This window comes from Tachypleus tridentatus, chromosome 5 (assembly GCF_004210375.1).
Source record: "Tachypleus tridentatus isolate NWPU-2018 chromosome 5, ASM421037v1, whole genome shotgun sequence".
Lineage (NCBI taxonomy): Eukaryota > Metazoa > Arthropoda > Merostomata > Xiphosura > Limulidae > Tachypleus > Tachypleus tridentatus.
Genome location: NC_134829.1, coordinates 48,858,488 through 48,879,207, shown reverse-complemented (window position 1 = coordinate 48,879,207; position 20,720 = coordinate 48,858,488). Strand labels below are relative to the sequence as shown.

Sequence of the window (20,720 nt, the reverse complement as noted above, 5' to 3'; positions counted from 1 at the left end):
TTGGTTCTGATAGCTGAAACCGCGTTGTATTTCATAGCCAACAAACCAGGGCTACTAATCTTGTACAGTCGTATGCTAGTTTAGTTTCAATCCAAAAGCACAAACACGCTGTTAAATGTACTTGCTTTTATGTGTGCGTGTAAATAAATATTATTATTATTATTATTATTATTAAATAAAAATACGATTTATTTTTTTCTTCTTTATCGTAATAATCAAGAAAACTTTGGTAATAAAAGCTTTGCCGTATTTAACATCTGGCAAATAAACAAATCTGCTTCACATTTTGCATTGAATACCCATACCTTTTTATTTGGTGATTACTCCTAATACCAACATAGGCGAAATATATTTCCCCATTTGTTAAAGTAATTAACGTATCTTTATAGATTTCGGTATTTATATACACAGTACTTGCTTCTCTTTTATTAATTTAATTTATTCTATCGGTATCAAAGGTCGCTGTTAATGTTATTTTGCAGAGAACTCAACCGTAATGAAACTGAAAACATAAACATTTGGTAAATGTCAATATACAAGTAAAATGCATAGTTTCAAAACTCTAAAATCAAGAGCTCCATCGCCTTGATGGATACAGCAGATAGCCCGATGTGACTTTGCTATAACGAATGCGCATGCACGCTTTGTAGTTAAATAACCTTTGTATAGTCTTCGTGTAGCTTTGCGCGAAATCAAAAAATAATAAACATGATACTTGAAGGTAGTGAGTGGTTACGGTGATTTATTTGATAATTACTGAATTGCGAGTCAGCAAGTTCGTTAATGTGTTTTTTTTTTTTGTTTCTTCAGTATTATGAATGTTGAGTTTAACAGTTTCATCCACCGAGAAGTACCTGGTACGTATGAGAGAAACTGGCAAATGTGTGACTGTTTACCTTTCTTAACAATAGACTGTTCTCATTTGTATCCGCAAATCCGAATCTCTTTCAGACTAAACATTTACAAATATCTGGAAATTCGAAGGTAGTGGATATAACCACAGCATTTCTTATGGATCACATAATGAAGAGAAAATGTTCGTTTTATCTTCTAAAAACAAATAGTAACTTTTTGACATTCGATGAAAAACAAAAACAACCGAAGAAAATGCTTTTAAGCCTAGAGGGTGGGACAGATTTTCACCAATAAATTACATTTGTCTATTATGAAAATTTAGTAAGTATGACGAACTCCTTGTCAGTCTACAGAGATTCTTTGTCAGTCCTCATGATTGGTCTGCTTTAGTTATGATTTTATAAATTTTAGTATCCTGTTTGTTTTCTCCATGCTTGTATCAGGGGCGCCACCAATCAGACATCTTCTGGAATGTACTTCGATGAAATGATAATCTCGTCTTCGTACCTTGGAGCGGGTCAGCTAACCTTGAACAGTTTAAGGTGGAGAAAGACAGCAGTGTCCTGCTGTAGACAAGGTCAAATGTTGGGGGGGGGGGGCTGTGTCTTCCGTTTATTTTTGTACGTTTGTTTCTTATCGTAGCTTACGTGCCGTTAGTTGTTAATCAGCTTATCCTTACTATTAATTTTTAATAAACCTTTCTCGCCACTACCAGGAAAGAACTGAAGTTATTGGGTTGAGGAATAATTCGTGAGCGTTTTTTCAAGTTAAAAAAAATATTCATAAATGAAACGCTTTCGCAAAATATTTCATGTCATTTGGTAGATAATTTTTAGCTCTAATAGATGGTGTGTTTGATTTTCAGATGTCTTTAATTTTTGCTTTCATTTTCAGCTCATTAAATGGAATGTCAAGTGGACAAAATCGAGCATTTTCGACACCATCTGCTTTTCGCATTTAATTTCTTGCAATTTCGTTTAAAACAATGCATACTATATACCTAGGTATTACATGAAATAAAGTATCATAATAAATGTTTTGGGTGTAATGTGTTCATGCATTGAAGTATTGTATAGTCTTGCATGTAATGCTTGAATGAAATTATTTAAAAACGCTCACGAATTATTCCTCAACCTAATAAAATAAAAACGTTAACACTCGTTAAATTAAATATTCAGGTTCCAAAGCACGTTATTTTTTGCTAATGAAGTAATTTTTATTTTGTGTATTGATTATTAATATTACTTTTCTGAATTACAAAAAAAAAAATTAAACAGAGCTTTAGTTATTTAAAAATAGAAGTGGGAGGAGGAAATACCTAAATAATGTTTTTATGTATTATTCTATTATAACGCAAAACTACGTAATAAGATTCCTGCGCTCTGCCAAACGTGGGGAGTCAAAACCCGATTTCAACCTTGTTAGTTCGTAATTCTAAAAGCAATAATTTAACATAATTTTTGTGGTATCAGTGTACTTCTGTTCTTTTCTCTCTTTGTTACATTTCAACTGTTTAGAATCGTCCCTACTCGATTCTAAAGATAACGTAGCACCGGAAAAAATGAAAGAAACCGAACATTCTTATGTATAATCTAATTGCTGAGTTATTGTTTGGTCGTTTTAATTATCATTATTTTTTCACAGTTTCTGTTCTTTTATTGTAAACTTGTTTAGTTACGATTATATACAAGATAACTCTGTGAATGCAACAATAACAGATTAACCGAAATAGCGTTACACGAGTAAGTACAAAGGTTGAAAAGAAAAGGCGTGTATGTAAGTTAGGCTTAAAGCACGTATTATGTAGTCTTTAAATGATAAAATCAGTTAGGCTTAAAGCACGTATTATGTAGTCTTTAAATGATAAAATCAGTTAGGCTTAAAGCACGTATTATGTAGTCTTTAAATGATAAAAGCCTAGTCTTAATTGGATGTAGATATTTATTTTGTATTAATAAATGAATACATTTTTTTTTAAACAGATTTTTGTAACTCAGTATTTGCAATTTTGTTAAATTAACACAATGTACGTTTCTAAATGTTAGGCCCAGGCTTGTTGGTATTTCGTCAGTAAAAGCTTTTTTAAATAAATAAATAGCTTGTATCTTCGTACAAAACTTCAGTGTTCTCTGAATAACCAGCTTGATTCGATCTGCAATTTTTGTATAAAGTACAGATATTCAGAAATCTTTTTTTTTCTTTCAGAGTAAAGAAAGTGTAAGTAAAATAACATAGCCTACTTGAGAGTAAAAAATTAGTCATGTTAGGGTGTTTTTCATAAAGTGCTTTTAACATTATTTTGAAGTGATGTAAGAATCTTCCAAACTTACTGCTGACGCCATACTTCTGTCATTCTATCTCGGAGACTGTGAATTCTAAGTTTCCTCCTCTTTATTTCCTTAATGTACTCATTATACTGTTTTTAACACCATTTCTACTAATACAATAAATCATCATTACACTAATAAGGCTTACGTCATTGTAGATGCTAATTAAACAAACTATAAAAACGCTATATTTCATTATGACGTCGTAAACCTATGGTATAGTTGTAGCATTCCTCACGAAAGGTCTGTAGTACAAACCGGTTCGTTCATTAACCAAGAATTTCGTAACACGCGAGTTGTTTTTCATGTGTTCGTCAAGATGTTACTAAAATGTTGGGTGAAATATTTTGAGCAATATTAAATGGTGATAAATCTCTAATTCGAAACCATTTTTAGAGTAATATGAAATCGTTTCGAATAAGATTTATCACTATTCGGTATGTTAGTTATTTTATTTCGAAATCGATTTTTATATGGTAAACAGCATAATTCATTTTAAATATTTGGACATGCTTATTGAAATTGACAAAAGCTAACAAAAAGGCATTGTTTATTTTGAACAAACTGAAACAAACAATTAAAAAATTAAACAGGTTAATTACCTTGACCTCAATGACGTTTAATTTAATGTGACTGACTCGCCATTATCACTCGTTAAGCCAAACTTGCACAAGTAATAACACTATTAACAACTTTTTTTGTAGCAATTATTTTACTTGCAAATGTTGCTCTAAGATTGTATATTTTGAACTTTATAAAAAGCTGTCGGTCAGATTGTGCAATGTTCTTGAAAGATGTGTGTGTGGACAGTTTTCCCTCTATCTTTCTTGTTAATCTAAGAATTTGATGTAATAACGATAGTGTTGCAACTTGGATTTTTATAAATTCAATGTTGAGTCTTGATTATAAATAATTTGTTTTTTTATAAATGACGTTTGATGAAAGACAAAATTTCAGACTTTAAAAGAAGTTTAAATTATTAGAATGCCGAGTTAAAATGTTCGTGTTAATCTATCTAATACTCAGTCCTTACTGGTTGAGTGAGAGTTCAAGCTTTATACCTGCGAAGCTGTCCTGTCGGAAACGTCGCTAAGCGCTTGTACACGGGGCCCGTTCCCCGTTTCTCTTTGATAGTGTCCTAAATCCCCAGTTGGCGTTTTAAGACGAACTTTTTATAATTTTTGCATAAAGCTACATGAGGGCTATCTGCGCTAGCCGTAACTAGTTTAACAGTGTAAAATTAGAGTGAAGGCAGCTAGTCATCACCACCCAGCGCCAACTCTTGGGCTACTCTCTTACAAACAAACGGTGAGATCGGCCGTCACTTTATAACGCTCCCACGTCTGAGAGGGCAAGCATGTTTGGTGTTACGGACATTTGAACCCGCGACCCTCGGTTTACAAGTTGAGTGCCTTAACCACCTGGCAGATTGGAACTTAATATCAATATCGTAAAGAAACGCCGAAACTTCTCGACCCCGAGTCCCGGATCTGACGACTCCTCTTGCAGCCTTTACTTCTTGCTGAGGTTGAATTTATCCTCTACATGTGAAGCTGTGCAGTATACGACCTTTAATTGTTGTTAAACTTTACATGTCATACTACCCTATAGCTTAGAATTTCGATACAAATTTAAACTAATGATCCGTATGTTAAAAAAATTTAATTTTTTAACATAAACACGAATTATAATATTTGAAACTTCGAGTATTTTTAATTTTATCTGGTAAAATAAACTATTTTCTTTCATTAACATTATTCATTAGAATGATAAATATGTTTGCCGTATTTTGTAAGTGGAGGACTGGATTATTCACAGTAGGTGTCTGTGACTTCTTGGCGATAAATTTCAACAGTGAACCGCCAATAAACTCGTATGTTTTTTTTTTGTTTTTTTCAAACAAAATTTCTATACAAGGTAAACGTATGTAAAAAAACATAAATAAATCTGTACATTATAGGTTATTACAATTGTATATCAACCTTTTGACGAAAAAGAATTAAAGTTCATACAGGTGGGTTCATTGAATTTAAGATTGCCCTTTGACAAGACAATATTACCCTTTACTCTTATCGCAGTATAATTAGTGATTAAATAAACTTGCGTTACCCTGTAGTTTATCACGTTTGTTTCCAGATTTCTAGATGATTCATTTGTCAAAAGCCTATACAGGCTGATTGTTACTTTGGAACTCAACTGACAAGACAAATTATTCTTTCATACTCTGTTACTACAATACAATCTGGGACCATAACCCTTTAAAAGTCACCGCTAAATTCTCGTTATGGCTAAATTAAAAATAGTCTAGGTTTATCCCTCGCTAACTATTTTAATTTCGTTAACTTAACTATCTGATTACTTAATTTATATTCGAAGCTTTAAATAATTCCTTTTACATCAAAAGCTCCATGCAGGCTTGTTCGGGTACGGTAGACCCCAAACTGATAAGACAAATTAAACTTTCTCTTTTTATAATACAGCTGTGAAACCTGCTTCAGAAATCGTCTGTTATGGCTAAACTGACAATCACTCGGTGTAATCTCGCGTAACTTCTTTCTTACCTTGTTGTTTCTTTCTGTACGTATCTTTAACATATGAAGACAAATCTAGCTCTAGTTATAACATTATCAGTGTAGAAGTTTCGAGTAAGATGACGTCTAAAATATTATGTAAACCAAACGCAACCAATTTATTACATTACGTAACGAAATACCTTAACCATTAAATGTTGTATGATCTAACTAAATGTTTAAACTAAATCTTGTATACTCAACAGTTTGCAACTTTTTCTTTCCACAGAAATAGTTTTGAATGGTTATCTAAGTTTAGGTACTGGGACTACCTTAAAAATATTTAAAATGCATTGATTGTTTGGTTGATCTCGACCGTAATTCCCGTACTATATAGAAAGAAATTCGGTTAGCTTAATGAATTTAAACCGTAGAAAGTGTATTTTATTAACTGTACCCTAATTAGGCGTCTTTTTGTGAATAGAAGTTAACCTGAGCCGTTATGTTCTATTTATTTTCTGACGGTAAAATCATTTGTCTGCTTGTTAGTACAGAACTTTTTTAAACGTTAGTTTCAAACATCTTTTCAAGTCGCAAATACTACTTGTCACAAATTTTCTAATTTTCACAAATACTGACGATAATGCATCTACACGTAAAAATGTCTGGAAAATTTCACTAAAATCCAGTTTTTGTCTTTTGACGTCATGCATGAGCTTCAACCCATTTATTAACTCGAAGCCCAAATATTTGGCACGGTCAGTGTAAACATGGGAGTGAATGTTTTTCCTATACGTCTTTTGGTGCTATACCTCTTAGTTTTAGAATGTGTCTGTGTGGCTCTGTCTTACTGACATTTTTGAGGATAGCATTAGGCCTCGTACTCTGTAGTCGCCATGTTTGTTTGTCTCAATATTCTCAACATTTCTGTATCAAACATGTGCAGGAAATTATCCTCGAGGTCTCTTGAACTCAAAAAGGTGAACCGCGTATTTAAACAAGTAGTGATAAATAGAAAACAAATTCTGTTAGGGCTAGAAAACCTATTTTCTCTTGTACTAATAAGCCCAGAAAAATTTTGAGCAAGATGAAGGGAAAACTAATTTTGCACTTCTTCGTTGAAGTCAACAGTGCTTTGATTTTCTGTTAAAATATGAAAAATGTCGTTAAAATCCTTCTTTTACCTCGCTGTGGTTTCAAACATTCACAAACTACTTCTCCAACAACAGTAGAAATCATTCATTATATGAAATTTAAAATAATTTTCTTAGTATTTATTTACTATATTTTAAAATCGTAATTTATTTTGATCAGATAGTTACATTATAAACGATTCGTTTAAGCCCTTTCAGACTTAATATTTAACCAGAGTAGGGTAAACAACCGATCAGTTGAAAAGGGAAGTCGACAGTAAATAGGTGCTTACAGAGATCAGAGTTGCGCATGCGTCTAGCAGGCTGAATCTTGCGCATAAAGATATGAAAGTAATGTATGATGATGATAAACCGCCCCCCAGTGGCTCAGCGGCATGTCTGCGGACTTGCAATGCTAAAAACCGGGTTTCGATACCCGTGGTGGGCAGAGCACAGATAGCCCATTGAGTAGCTTTGTACTTAATTCAAAAAACAACACACAATAATAAACCATAATTCTCATTACCATGTAATGGGGAAACGCTGTTTGTATGTTATTTTAATGGCCAGGCGTGGCCGTAATCAGTTTACAAACACTGTGAGAAATAGGGTTCATGTTTTACAGTATGTTTCCATAAAAAGTTCTTAACACTTCGAAGCGAATTGTGCGCTAAAAAAAACCTCTAATATTATCGCTTCAGCTCTTCAGAACAAGTTCGATACTTCATTGAACAGATGTCGTGGTCAGTATTGCTTATGAGTTGGAATAATATAAAGGGAGGTAGTGTAACTTGTCAGATTCGTCTGTATTTATAGATAAACGAATTACAGAATACTCTTTTATAATGAGATCACATAGCCGCACATAAGTTAACTGAAATTTGTTTTTGTAGAGAATCAAGGTTTGATGCAGACTTCTATCGCTAGTAAATACTTTCGACGACCGAGGTGTGAATACATATTGAAACGCGGCGAAGTCGCGTGAAAAGAACTACTGACACGTTTTACAAATTTTCATTTCTATGTGAGTGTGAGAGAAAGATGGATAGATTTAACCAGCAGGAAGCGTGAAGATCTTCATGCAGTGTTCGTGTTTCCTCACTTCGGACAGAGGGAGAATAGGATACCTTGGGGTATCTTCAAATATGGCAGCTATAAATATCGGAAAATATGTTTGACAGTTTGAAATCTTTATTTCAAAATCAGTTATGATATTTTTTGGCTGTTTTTGACCTAAAGAATTTTTAAAACTGAAGTTTCAGGAGATTTTTGAAGTGCTTATTTTTCGTAGTTGTTGTTGTTTTTTTTTTTCGTATTTCAAGTAATATAACGTGTTGTCCTTGCTACGAGAATATTTAGTAAACCAATATGGCTCATTCATTCATGCCCTCCAGTGGCTCAGCGGTATGTCTGCGGACTTGCAACGCTAAAAACCGGGTTTCGATACCCGTGGTGGGCAGAGCACGGATAGCCCATTGTGTAGCTTTGTGCTTAATTCAAAACAACTCGTATATTTGAAGAAAATGAATTTTTTGCGAATTCCAGTTTGACAGATTAAACTTCATTTTTATGTTTTTTTATTTGCTTTCCTCTGAATATTTTTTTCTGTACATGCATCATTCAGCATTTGTTGGGGATTGTTTTATTTTGAGTACATATCAGACAAATACCAGAATCGTATGTATAAGTTGAACATTTTAGGCAGAAAAACGCTTATGTAAGTTATGTTTACACTTTATTAAATTCTTTAACATTTTTAAGCTGAATAACAGCACGAGGAACTGTTGCACAATGGGTTAGTGTTAGCAAAAAAAATCTGAAAATCAGTACATTGAAAAAAGGGTCTAGTTCGCAGTCAAGATTATTTCAGTAGTCTGGGTGACCATCTCCAACATTAATTGCTTTACAATGTCTTCACATCCTAATGATTAGATTATGTAATCGTTGTTGCGACATCTGTTCCTATTCTTCAATAAGGACAGCTTCCTCGTCCTGAATCTTTCTTGATGAACTGGTAACCTCGTCTGTAGCTTCGCCAAGATGTGTTCTGTTGGGTCGAGGGCAGGGAACCTAGTTGACCACTCCATCCTGGGAATTTCCTCAGCTTCCAGGAAGGCACTCGCTGCTCTTCCACGGTGTGGACGCATATTGTCATCCATAAGTAGGAAGTTTGGCAATGTTGCACCTTTCGTATGGACGATAAATTGGCGCAAGGATCTCGTCTCTATTTCTTAGGCCGGTGAGACTTCCATTTTGGATGATTGCAAGGTCGATACGGCCTGCAGTTGAGATCACGCGCACTATGATTGAACCGCTTCCAAACTGATCTTCCATGATATTCAAGAGGTTCTAGTAATGTATATAAATAAACAATAAAAGAACAGCCGACTTACTAAATGGTGTAGTTTTATATTCACGTAATGGACGATCTAATTGTGATACATAGGTTGAGGAACTCCTTACTAGGCTGTTTTAGAAAGGAAATGTTCGTTTATTGCTAGAATGGTCAGTAAACAGTGGATTTTCACTGTTATAATTCATAATCCAACGATTGAAAGTACATATCGGTTAACACACTGTCTGTCATGAAATATGGAGGCGGAACTTTTTACAAATGAGTTTCTACTAGAGCAAATACTGGCTTATTTACAAACAGACTTTAAACCCATCTAAGGATACTTGCTTATCGCTTACCCACTGGGAAACAGGCCATTTTGTGACAATAGAAACAATGGCCAGTTCTCAACTGTAACTTTATTTTTTAGAACAATGGGACATTTTTCTCCATTAATTTTTCATTTTATGCATTTAAAAACAAATGTCTATTTACGTTGTAAATTCGCAGCACGATGTTTTTTGTTTTTGTTTATTAGACAGATCTCTAGTTAAAATGCAAGCAAAATACACCTGCTCGTAATGTTGGCTGGGAGCACATTGTTTCATTCGCAGATTCGTACAGTTAACTTATGACAAACTGAAAATTTACTTACTTTGTTAAAGCTGCTCGAACGTTAAGCCAGCTTTACTGTACCATGAAATGCGTCTCTTCTACAACTTTAATCACTCTTTTACAATCACATGGGCTTATTTTCCGTCGGTTGTATTACTAATGGTTACTCGCATTTTTCACGTAACGCCGTTAGGTTACGTCATGAATAAGGTCAGCGGTTTAGGTTTGTTAGCATAGCGACGATAGTTCTCTTGAAAAATACCAGCTGTAGCTTATTGCCTTTTAAAGGAAATTTAACTTAATCTATAGATTAGTACAAAGCAAGTTACCCATGTACCAATCGCACGCTCAGTCGTTTTGTTTGTTTGTTGTTTTTAACCAGAAGAAATTCCAAGACCTGTCTGGGCCTCCTTGTGGTGGTGGAGTCGACAAGTTCCCGACGTTAGTGCTATTAACTGGAAATATTGTCTAGTCTAAAATGCCCTTTAACTAAAACATTTTTGTTCTCGTTTTCTCAGTAACTATCAGTATTCGAATAAGTTGCTTTTAAATCCATGGGAAAATAAACGTATGAATGAATGTGATATCACTCACGCAGTGCTACAGATAGCTGCAGGGTCCACGTAAAATATACAATGCGTAGGGACGGTCCTGGAGTACCGGCTGCAAAAATTAATTGTCCCCTTACCCTACTACAATGTACCTAAAATACATAATGAATGAGAGAGGGGAGGGACTGGACACAATTATATAACCATGCATGATGCATCGGCAATTCAAGTTTTTAGTAATGCCTTGCCTTGTTTTCAAACATAATATATATAAAAAAGCAGACTAAGTACATTTGAAAAATAAAGTGTACTTTAAGTTCAAGTAAAATTGTAAGTTATCACTGGCCTATTCTTACATGAAGTTGTGTATGAAATTACGTCTTTCTCTCAGTTGGTGGTCTTGACTAGTTGTTGATCGTAAATATAATTTTATCAGTTTTACTTTACTGACAGAGCATTCAGTACTAGCCATTGTGTTTGGAACCCATGTCAAGAGCTGGTAAAGAAACTACAATCTGCGTGTAACTATCCATCAAACTATTCATAGATTACAATTATAAAAGTCCAGCTAGCAGTGACTCTGTGTTAAACTTTAAAAATTCATCGGTAGTTGAGGGTAGTATCAACTACCGATATTTTTAAAGTTGGTTATTTTACCCCCACTCTGCTTGTTTTATTTAAGCCGTGACTCGAACATTTCCCTATGTTTTGGACGGGTTTTACGATATTGGCTCCTCTGTACTAAAACGCACGTGTTCACTTTCATCGATAACTTGGGATGAACGTGCTTTGTAGTCACTATCATACAAACAATACAACTAATACATTGGACAGATGATGTGAAGAAATGGTGGCCAATGACAGTTTCTTCACCTTTATTTAGGTTTTTCTCATAGTGACTACAAGGCACGTTCACACCAATAGTATGTTTTTATACTTTTCGCTATAGGTCCATCTTATCTCTCTCTGGTTAACTTGTACTCGGCGTCACTGAGGAATGGAATTCTAAACTGGTATAATCCAATAACACGTTGGTCAAAATGTACATTGAACTGGACTTCCCTCGGACTTCGAGATTAAACAACCTTCGGAATATTGTTTGTTACCTTTCTCATCAACGCTGTTCTTCGTGCAATGGATCGACTCTGTATTGGAAAGTTAACCATTATTATATTTCCCAATTTACTATGTACAAGCCTATTACCCGTGGCGCCAGTGCATGACGTGTTCATGACTTCATATCTGCACCGTGAGAATGGAGAAAATCACTCTTAGTGATGGAAAACGGAGGCGAAAGGGAAACTCGTGACCCCTATTACAAATCTACATGCACACAAGATAAACATTTTGCGAAGGGGGAGGGTTGCACATTGCGTAAAAAAGTTTTTTTGTTCCTGTATTATACAAGGAAGAGTTGCATTATAGGATTCCCGAAGACAGGTAGTCTGTATAGTAAACCTTTAAAGTATGTGGCATGCAAAAAAACAACCCAACAAACTAATTTAAAATGCAGCACATGGGTAAAACGTGAATTTCATATTGGAAACAACTTGTTACAGTTTTCATATTTCATTTGCATAATCGTAAATCTCAAATGAACATCAAGTTTTTGTTTTTCGATAACGTTCTTTATTTTATTTATAGATTTATGCTTAGACTGCCGTTAGAAACATAATCTGATGATAATCGAAAAATTGACTTAACGTTGTTCTTTCACTTTGTGTTGATTGTGAAGCTTAGAAATTATTTTCACACAGTTTAAACCTGTCTTATTAAACGTGCGTGTGTTTGTTTTTGCCTTATGGTGTAGTAATCTTCAGTGGACGAACTTGTATTTAACAAGATACCTGTACGTTTAGATATACATTTGTATTACGTGTGCAAGTTTTACTACAATACAATGACATCTTTGATTTATCGCGCAATTAAACTATATTGCCTGAAAAAAAAATTGTCTTCAAATATGTTCGCCCTTTCATTTGTGGGGTCATTTATAAGGCGACGGTCAATCCCACTATTTCTTGATAAAAGAGCAATCCAAGAGTTGGCGGTGTTGGTTAGCTGCTTTCCCTCTAGTCTGTGGCCGTTAAATTAGGCATGACTAGCGCAAAATTGTAGCTTTTATAGCTTTGTGAAAAATTCAAACAAAACCAAAACCCTAAAAGATAGAACCATAGGCATTTCAATGACTTTTACAGAACGGTTCCATGTATATTTTTGTAATTTTAAATAAGTTTGCAGATCATATTTCTATTCTCTTTGAACATTTACGGAGCATAGCCATGTCACTGTCAGTGATTCGACACTTGTCTTCATTTACCTAACGATTTCCCAACTGCTATGTTAATGATTTTCTCTCTAGATAGCACGCTTCTAGAGGCATAGCGGTATGTCTGCGGACTCGTAACGCTGAAAACCGGATTTCGATACCCGTGGTGGACAGAGCACAGATAGCTCCTTGCGTAGCTTTGTGATTTAATTTTAAATAAAGAAACACTTCAGAGGGCGTACGTAAAGTTCGGCAGTCACTTTCCGCCGAAACCAACCTTCTCTACCACACAGCAAGACCAACTCCATCTTTTCACATTTTGACAATGCCATAAACAGTCACGTATCTTCAACTCGCCTATGTTTCCAAATGTTGACACATACTATAGCTCACCCCATTGAGTCAGCGGTATGTCTGCGGACTTGCAACGCTAAAATCTGGGTTTCGATACCTGTGGTGGGCAGAGCACAGATAGCCCATTGTGTAGCTTTGTGCTTAATTCGCAAACAACACATAATTAAATCGCATTATTTAAAATGGCTCTAGTAACATCTTTATCAGATCCAAAAACAAACGTATGATTATATACACCAAAATTATTAAAACTTTATTGACCAATACTTAGCTACCCAGTAATGTTGCAATAGTTGGATAATGTGCCTCAACAAATGTTTGGCTAATAATAGCTCATCCTATGTCAGATTTGTACAATCATCAGTGGTCTTTCATTGTACGTGTACTTGTTTTTATGGATTGCATTACTGAACCATTTTTTACATTTCTGTAGATAAGCACAAAGCTACACAATGAGCTATTAGTTTAGTGCTCACTACTGGTATCGAAACCATGTTTCTAGCGTTCTACATCCACATACTGAAGTGGACAAGGCCAAAGACGACTACTGTTCAGGCGGTCACTCCTTGTTAGAACTGTTGACCAGAAGGTGGGGGAATCGGCAACACTCATTACTTTACTCTCAATAGTTATGTCTAATTTAAAGCTTTTTGATCAGAGGAAAGGTGAACCAATCAGCTAGAACCTGCCGCCTGTCAATTACTCTTAACAGAACAGCAAGATTGGTTATCATTGTTCGTAGTAGCATAAGTGTTACAACTATGTTCAGAGACGCACTCGAACCTTCCGATTTTGTAGTCTGTCACTACAATCACTTCTTCACTGTGTACAAGTTACCATGAAGGATAAAATATTTTAATCCTTGTGTAATAAATATTAAATTAAGTATACGATTACACAGCCATAGTTAACGAAGTTTATTCCTTTTAACGTAAAAAAAATATAGAATTTTAAACCTGAAAGACCGCTTATGCTTACGTGGGCTAAATGGTCGGATCATGACCTCCTAGAAGTGTCCAGATATAGCCGCCGCTGTTTTTATTACTAAAATTTAGTTTTTGCGAAATATGTAAATAAATTTTGTATAAGAGAAGTAAAGCATTGTGACAGCTCCTTTTCCAAAAGGAGGGAAATCTTCAATAGCCACGACACTTCTCTGTTTCGTATTAGCTATACTGAGCGGGGAGCGCGCGCATACCCGATTCAGTTTTATTACTAATCATGGTCTTCAGCAGCCTACCTTCAAATTTAAATTATTTTAGACAGGATTAGAGTAAACTAGTCTTTGGGCTCTTCAGCGTGATCAAATTCATTAGTCGAAAGGGTTTAGTTTCTAAGAGCCCAAACCTGTGTTTAAACCTCAAGTCAGTCAAGAGAAACTCCGAGCCAAAATTTGTTCTGAAAACAAAAAAAAAAAACGAACAGATTCGTTCCATGAGCCTCCATGTTGCGGCAAAAAATTAAGGAAGTTCAAATTATGACAGTTACAGAATCTTGATATTAAAGTTTTTATCTCCGATATACTTCAACGTTGAATGCGTCTCTGCCAAGGCAGGCACTGATCAAAACGGTTTTTAGATCCGTGTTGGAAACTCCTAAACCTGCTTCAGTTGTTAATTCCCACCTGGGGGAACCAAACCCTGGATTTTAGTGTTGTAACTATACCGTTGTCTCGCTAGGGTACATCGGGAATCGGCACAGCGTGTAATTTATCTACGCCTAAAAAGATCCATTTATTTTTATAATAACTTTTTGTTCTATTGACTGAAACATTGTATATATTTTGTGTGACTGATTGCACGATACTTGATGTATACGTGATACTTACGAAATATCGATATTTATGAACATCAAAGTAAAATGTAGCTGTCTGTTACTGATGTTATACACAACTAGCACCTCCAGTTCAACAAACATGCTATCGTCAAATGCTGACAGTATCTAAAGTCAGTTCTCGAGATTGCGAGCTTCGCGGAACCTTAAGTTGAGCAAAGTTCCTCTATACTCCGACCTTAACTGATAGTAGTTCTGCGCGTGACGGAATGAACTCTGTATAGATCTGTCTAGTAAACATTATTATAGGTTATCCAAAGAAATATTTGAAATACTTGTACTTAAATGCCTTAACCCCCCACCCCCAGCCATGCCGGGCCTAAATTTGACTCGTAATCTGAGGGTCGCGGTTTCGAATACTCGTCACACCAAACATGCTCGCCCTTTCAGATGTGGGGGAGTTATAATGTGAAGGTCAATCTCAGTATTCGCTGGTAAAAGAGTAGCCCAAGAGTTGGCGGTGGGTGATGATGACTAGCTGCCTTCCCTCTCGTCTTACACTGCTAAATTAGGGACTGTTAGCGCAGATTGCCCTCGAGTAACTTTGCGCAAAATTCAAAACAAATGTTTTTTGTTTTGTTTTTGTTCTATACATTCCGCAAAACTGTCTTGTTGCACAACACAAATCGATTTGGAATCAAACAGTAATAGTTTTTAAAAGCTGAAATCTTACCTCCTTTTTATCAAAGAAACTAACTAAATTTAGTTAGCTAACAATACGGACATGTGCGGTTACCTATATAGGTGATATTTGTCACATGACAACACTTGATAACTTGGGACATTTTTCTAACAGGTTTGGTGACATTAGCAACGTGTTTTTGTGAGTTTATGTATTTTTGACATACCGAATTCCAAACTTAAAGCAACCGTAACAGATGTTAAACGCATCTTGTAATGTGTTGAAACATGAATAATGTATTAAAAGGATGTTAAAGTTTTAAATAATACTTAATATGATTGTTTTATAAAAGAAATGGAGTAGTGAGAAATATCGCTGTTTAACAAATGCATACATGAAACTAAAATCGTAATTGAATACAAAGACGAGTTTTGAAATGTTTAAATGCGTGTATTCGATATCGTTTATATTCTTTCTGACCTTCTAAACGTTGGAACCTAGTGGAGGCTTTATTTTAAACTAATGTTAATATACTTTAAGTATGCCTAAAGTGTAAGTGTAATATACCATGAAGACTTGCTGTGCTTTGTTTATGTATTTCTTGTTCTATAATTGACTAAGGATTTGCTGTGTTTCGCGTTATTCTGGTGCGTTTTATTTTGTATACGAATCGGGCTATATTCATTTGTGACCAGAAGTTTGTAAGATCGTAAGGATTTCAGTATTTCTTAAGAAAATCTTGTGATAAAACATGTACTGAATAAAAATTACGTATATACTCAGAACATTAGAGCTCTGAACATTTTGTCTGTGTGTGTGGTTGTCCGTCTGTTTTCTCTGATTAGCAGTATCTGGTGTTTCCTTTAGTCTGTTATTTGCATTTGTATCAAAGCAGGAACTGAGAATATTGCTGAAGTAATGTGTTTAAATGGAGGACATCGTTGGCAGACAAGCCTGTGCTATTCTTCGCTTCACTAATTTTAAATGTTGCTTATAAATACGTGTGAATTAACTTAACGTATAACTCGCCTTTTGTAACTTCGCACATACTAATGACTTGTGTATTATTAGTTAGTCCTGGGAACAACTTTTAGTTTTAAATAGAATACGTATCAGTCGCTAGCTCCATATAGTTAGCTCAAAGAAACAAAACCAACTCAATATTTTGAATAATTTATATGTACAGTGTCTTGATTAGTATTTAGATGGCTTTAATACAACTGTTTCATTCATTAGAAAATATGTAAATCATAGTACTTGCTTTCTGTTTTCACCAGAAACATTTTAGTTCTCTAAGATGCACTGGTTTTTAAAGTGTTTTTTTAAGAATTCGACTTTGTCCATATAAATACCTACACATCTTTTTTGAATGTCTTATATTTGATACAGTTCGTAAATACTATTGCAATTGCGAGATATTTAAAAATAAACTTGTATACTGTAAAAGGGAGGCTAAATCGGCTGGTAATACATTTTTTTGTGATTCATTTTGCTATTTCATAAAAGCTCTTCATTGTCATGTGCGTTTGTACTTGGACTTTTCTCTTTTTGCACGTAATAAAACCTACATACTGTAGGCAATAGATGGCGCTTCAGACTAAGATTTCATATATTGCCTTGACATTCGATGCTCACGAATGTAAATTTTACAGCTTGTAAGGAAACTAATGCGGTGCAACACTTTTTTTTTTTTAAAGTAAGGAAGGCTAGGTATCCTTGTGCTGATGTTCAAGGAAAATTACCTGTACCTATTACATGAACGGGGAGGCTGGTGTTGTGGGGAACAATAGTGATGCTCGTAGCTAACTGTTGTTGTCGCAGAGGAAATGGCACCGAACATTAATACTGTTAAGGTTGTCGGGTCATGAATTATACGCACGTAAGACTGTCTGTAGTAGCTTTCGCAGTCATGCAAACCAGTCTCTGAATGAGTGAAATATATATGCTTAATTTTGATGTGGGTGTATGAACAAACGAGTAATAAATAAAACATTTGAAGGTGTTTACTTTACTTCACCCTTTGCAGAAAGTGATTAAAAGATGTTTCAGATATTTGCGCAAAACTACTACAAGGCGGTTTCTGATATCCTTATCTAATTTTGAACTGATAAATTACGGAGGGGGTGGGGAGAGGTGCAGTCGTACAACAACTCGCCGGCACTTGTGGAGCCTAAAGTGAGAACCATGACTTTACAGCATTGGAATGTAAACCATGGATTCACAGTCCACATGGCTACATACGATTTGTAGAAAGAGCGAGAGGATATTACTGAATTCTTTACATGTGATCTATTGCGTTACTTTAAAGTGCGGTGTGGCTTATTTCTTACTCGCTGAATTTTGTGAAGCTTTATTCGAGAGTTATGTTATCGAGCCGGCTCTAATTTTGAAGTATAAATCTAGATAAAAGCTACTCGACATTACCCATTGTCAACTTGTGAGTTACCGTGATAGAATATTGGGTTCTGACAGTTACCTTTTTATAAGCATCCACGATTGGAAATTGCCGTTTTTGTAACGTGGATACAAAATCTGAGTTCCAATAACCATTGGACTATGCTCAGGCGGACTGGTTTAATCAGGAATTATTGGTTACTATTTAATCGCTAGTTAAAATGGTAATATACCAATACTTTTGTAGCAGTTATACTAATTATAATAACGCATACATTAAAAAACCACCCAACAAACAAACAAATCATACAAACTTCCTTACTGAATTGTCATACTTTTTGGGATGTTGCACTGCTTACTGACTCTTAAAGGAAAAATAGGGTTGATAACAATTTTGATATGCTACTAAGAGTGAGTTCAAGGAATGTAAGTAACGTAAGAGTTGAAGTAAATAATGTAACAAAATATTCCTGCTTTAGCCAGTGCTAACGAGGTGTTTTGTCTAATATCAGGTTTCATCAGGAAGGCTGGGATGCAACAAACATGATAGTGGTTGAGATGCTATTTATATTATAAAATTAGATGAACTAGTATGATGGGAACTATATTAAATTGATGAAGTGTAATTATCAGTAACTTATTATTTTTAATGAATATTTTTGCAAATTAGGATTAATCATATTTAACCTAATAGGTAGATAGGGGCTTCTATAGCAGGTTTGTCAGGCAATATTTGTAATGGATGATTTAAGGTACATTTAAGTTTAGTATAAATTGCTTTGATATAATCCTACAACCCTCAAATACTAATTAGTAGTGTTTTGTGAATTTAAAGGGAATCTTTTCTCTGAAGTGATATTTCTGTGATATGATAAATAGTTATGGGGGGGGGGGGAACAAAAACTAGATAAATGGTCATTACATTTCTACTTCCAGATAGCTCAGACATTGTGGATTGTAAGTTGAAGCTTATTCTAGGACTGATATGGACCCTAATCTTACATTATTCCATTTCCATGCCCATGTGGGAGGGCGAAGATGCAAACATACTTTTGGGCGAGAAAGGTGGACCAACTCCCAAACAGAGACTTTTAGGTTGGATTCAGAGCAAACTTCCAGATGTCCCAGTTCAGAACTTTACAACTGATTGGAATGATGGGATTGCAGTAGGAGCATTAGTAGATGCTGTGGCACCAGGTAAACCTGAACTTAGGTTACAACCAGTTTTTTTGTAGGTGGTATTATTTGTGTGCAAAGTAAAAGCACCATAAAATCATTTGAAATAATAATAAAAAACTGTATAGCAATATTTTAAGAAACTGGATTTCTTCAGACTGAGTATTAGTCAAATTTATGACAGTTATGTTTAACAAGTTGCATTCTTTTATAAATGTATATTATACATTTAATAATAATGAAGAAATATGCAAGTAAAACAAAATTGTAAATGGATAAGCTGAAGAAAAAAAAACACTGAATATAAAACTGATTTTAAAATGAGTAAACTATTCCAAGCAGTTGTCGTTTGTTACCTAAGTGAAAAAACCAACTTGTATCCTTTCTTTTTAGTCCTATGTTCAAATGCCAATAATGATATAATACATAGAGAATGGTCATTTGAGTTAGTGCCTAGATACTGGAAAGTCAATATTTTTATTTTGAGATAAAGTTGGTTTTCTAGTATACATGGAGTTTTACCAATGTATAATTTATTCATCATGCAAGCTGCAATTATGTAAGATAAAGGTACGGTATTGGTATTGAATAAAGATCATGGTTTATTACAGATGAGTCTAAAATACCCCTAATCAGAAACTTGTAAAGATGTAATTATGAAAATTATAGGGTAAAAAACAACAACAACAAATATACCTGGAAACAAGTTGCTTATTACACATGAATGTATTATTTACATTTGATTGTATGATGTTTTACTTAAGTTATTTCTGTAATTTGTATTTTAAATTATGAGAATTAAAAAATGTAACTTGTTAAGTGCACTGACATGAGCTCTTTAGTTGTGATGCAACTATTTTAAAATTGTGTACAAATATGAAAATGGACAAATTAAGATTAAAGTTTTAAAACTTTAATCTTTTTTTCTTTCTGTCCAGTATAATTAATTATTACTGGTTTCTGTTTTATTTCAAAGGACTGTGTCCTGATTGGTCTGACTGGAGTCCAAACAATGCCTTGGGCAATGCTAGTGAAGCAATGAATCTGGCTGATGATTGGTTAGGTGTACCACAGGTTTGTCTCTTCATTAAAGTAAATATACTTTTATCGCTGAGCCATCAAGAAGCATCCACCATTAGAGCTGTTATATTGTCTGGCCTAATAACTGACATTTTTTAAGATTCAAGCAGAAACTTGTTTAATATTCACTACAGACACAAATTATAAGCTTCATAGTAATTAGCTATCTTGTTGGTATTTTTATTTGTATATATGATTTTCTTTTCTAAGGCAAAGGCAGTAGCAAATTTTATAAATGTCTCTTAATCTCTGCTTTCTATAGAAAGTAATCAGGTTTATTTTGTACCTGTATGAGATAGTATACAAATATTTGTCTTACACTATGTTAAGATATTGCATTAAAAATCTAATTTCCATGTATATCCCATTTGGATAGTTTCAAATAAATTTTAACACAATCTTAATATTTAACCCTTTTTATAAGGTGTACAACATGTAAAAGATGAATCATACATTGTCAGAACTGGGATATGTAACTAACAAGCAAATTATCTTGTACATAATTATTTTTATTAATGGCATTTTTAAATAACTAGTCATAAATTATCGATTGCTTAATATAGAAAAATACTACCAAATACTGGTAGTGTAGATGTCACAAGTTCTGTCATGTTTTTAAGTACATTACATTTTTCTATTTAATATTTTTTGACAAAAGTTTTAAAT

The 20,720-nt window shown here is 34.4% G+C and overlaps 1 protein-coding gene and 1 long non-coding RNA gene across 2 annotated transcripts in view; one reads left to right on the top strand and one right to left on the bottom strand.

The window, feature by feature from the left end:
* LOC143251118 (filamin-A-like) overlaps positions 1–20,720 on the top strand; it is a 137,683-nt gene that overhangs the window by 31,673 nt on the left and 85,290 nt on the right. The window contains exons 3-4 of the mRNA XM_076502484.1: positions 18,735–18,995; positions 19,951–20,048. Coding sequence (XP_076358599.1) covers positions 18,735–18,995; positions 19,951–20,048 — 359 coding nt within the window. The remainder of the gene's footprint in view (positions 1–18,734; positions 18,996–19,950; positions 20,049–20,720) is intronic.
* LOC143251119 (uncharacterized) lies at positions 2,779–3,324 on the bottom strand. The gene is made up of 2 exons (XR_013028507.1): positions 3,186–3,324; positions 2,779–3,007 (listed from the first exon to the last, which is right to left on the bottom strand). It is a non-coding gene; the product is annotated as an uncharacterized LOC143251119 (long non-coding RNA).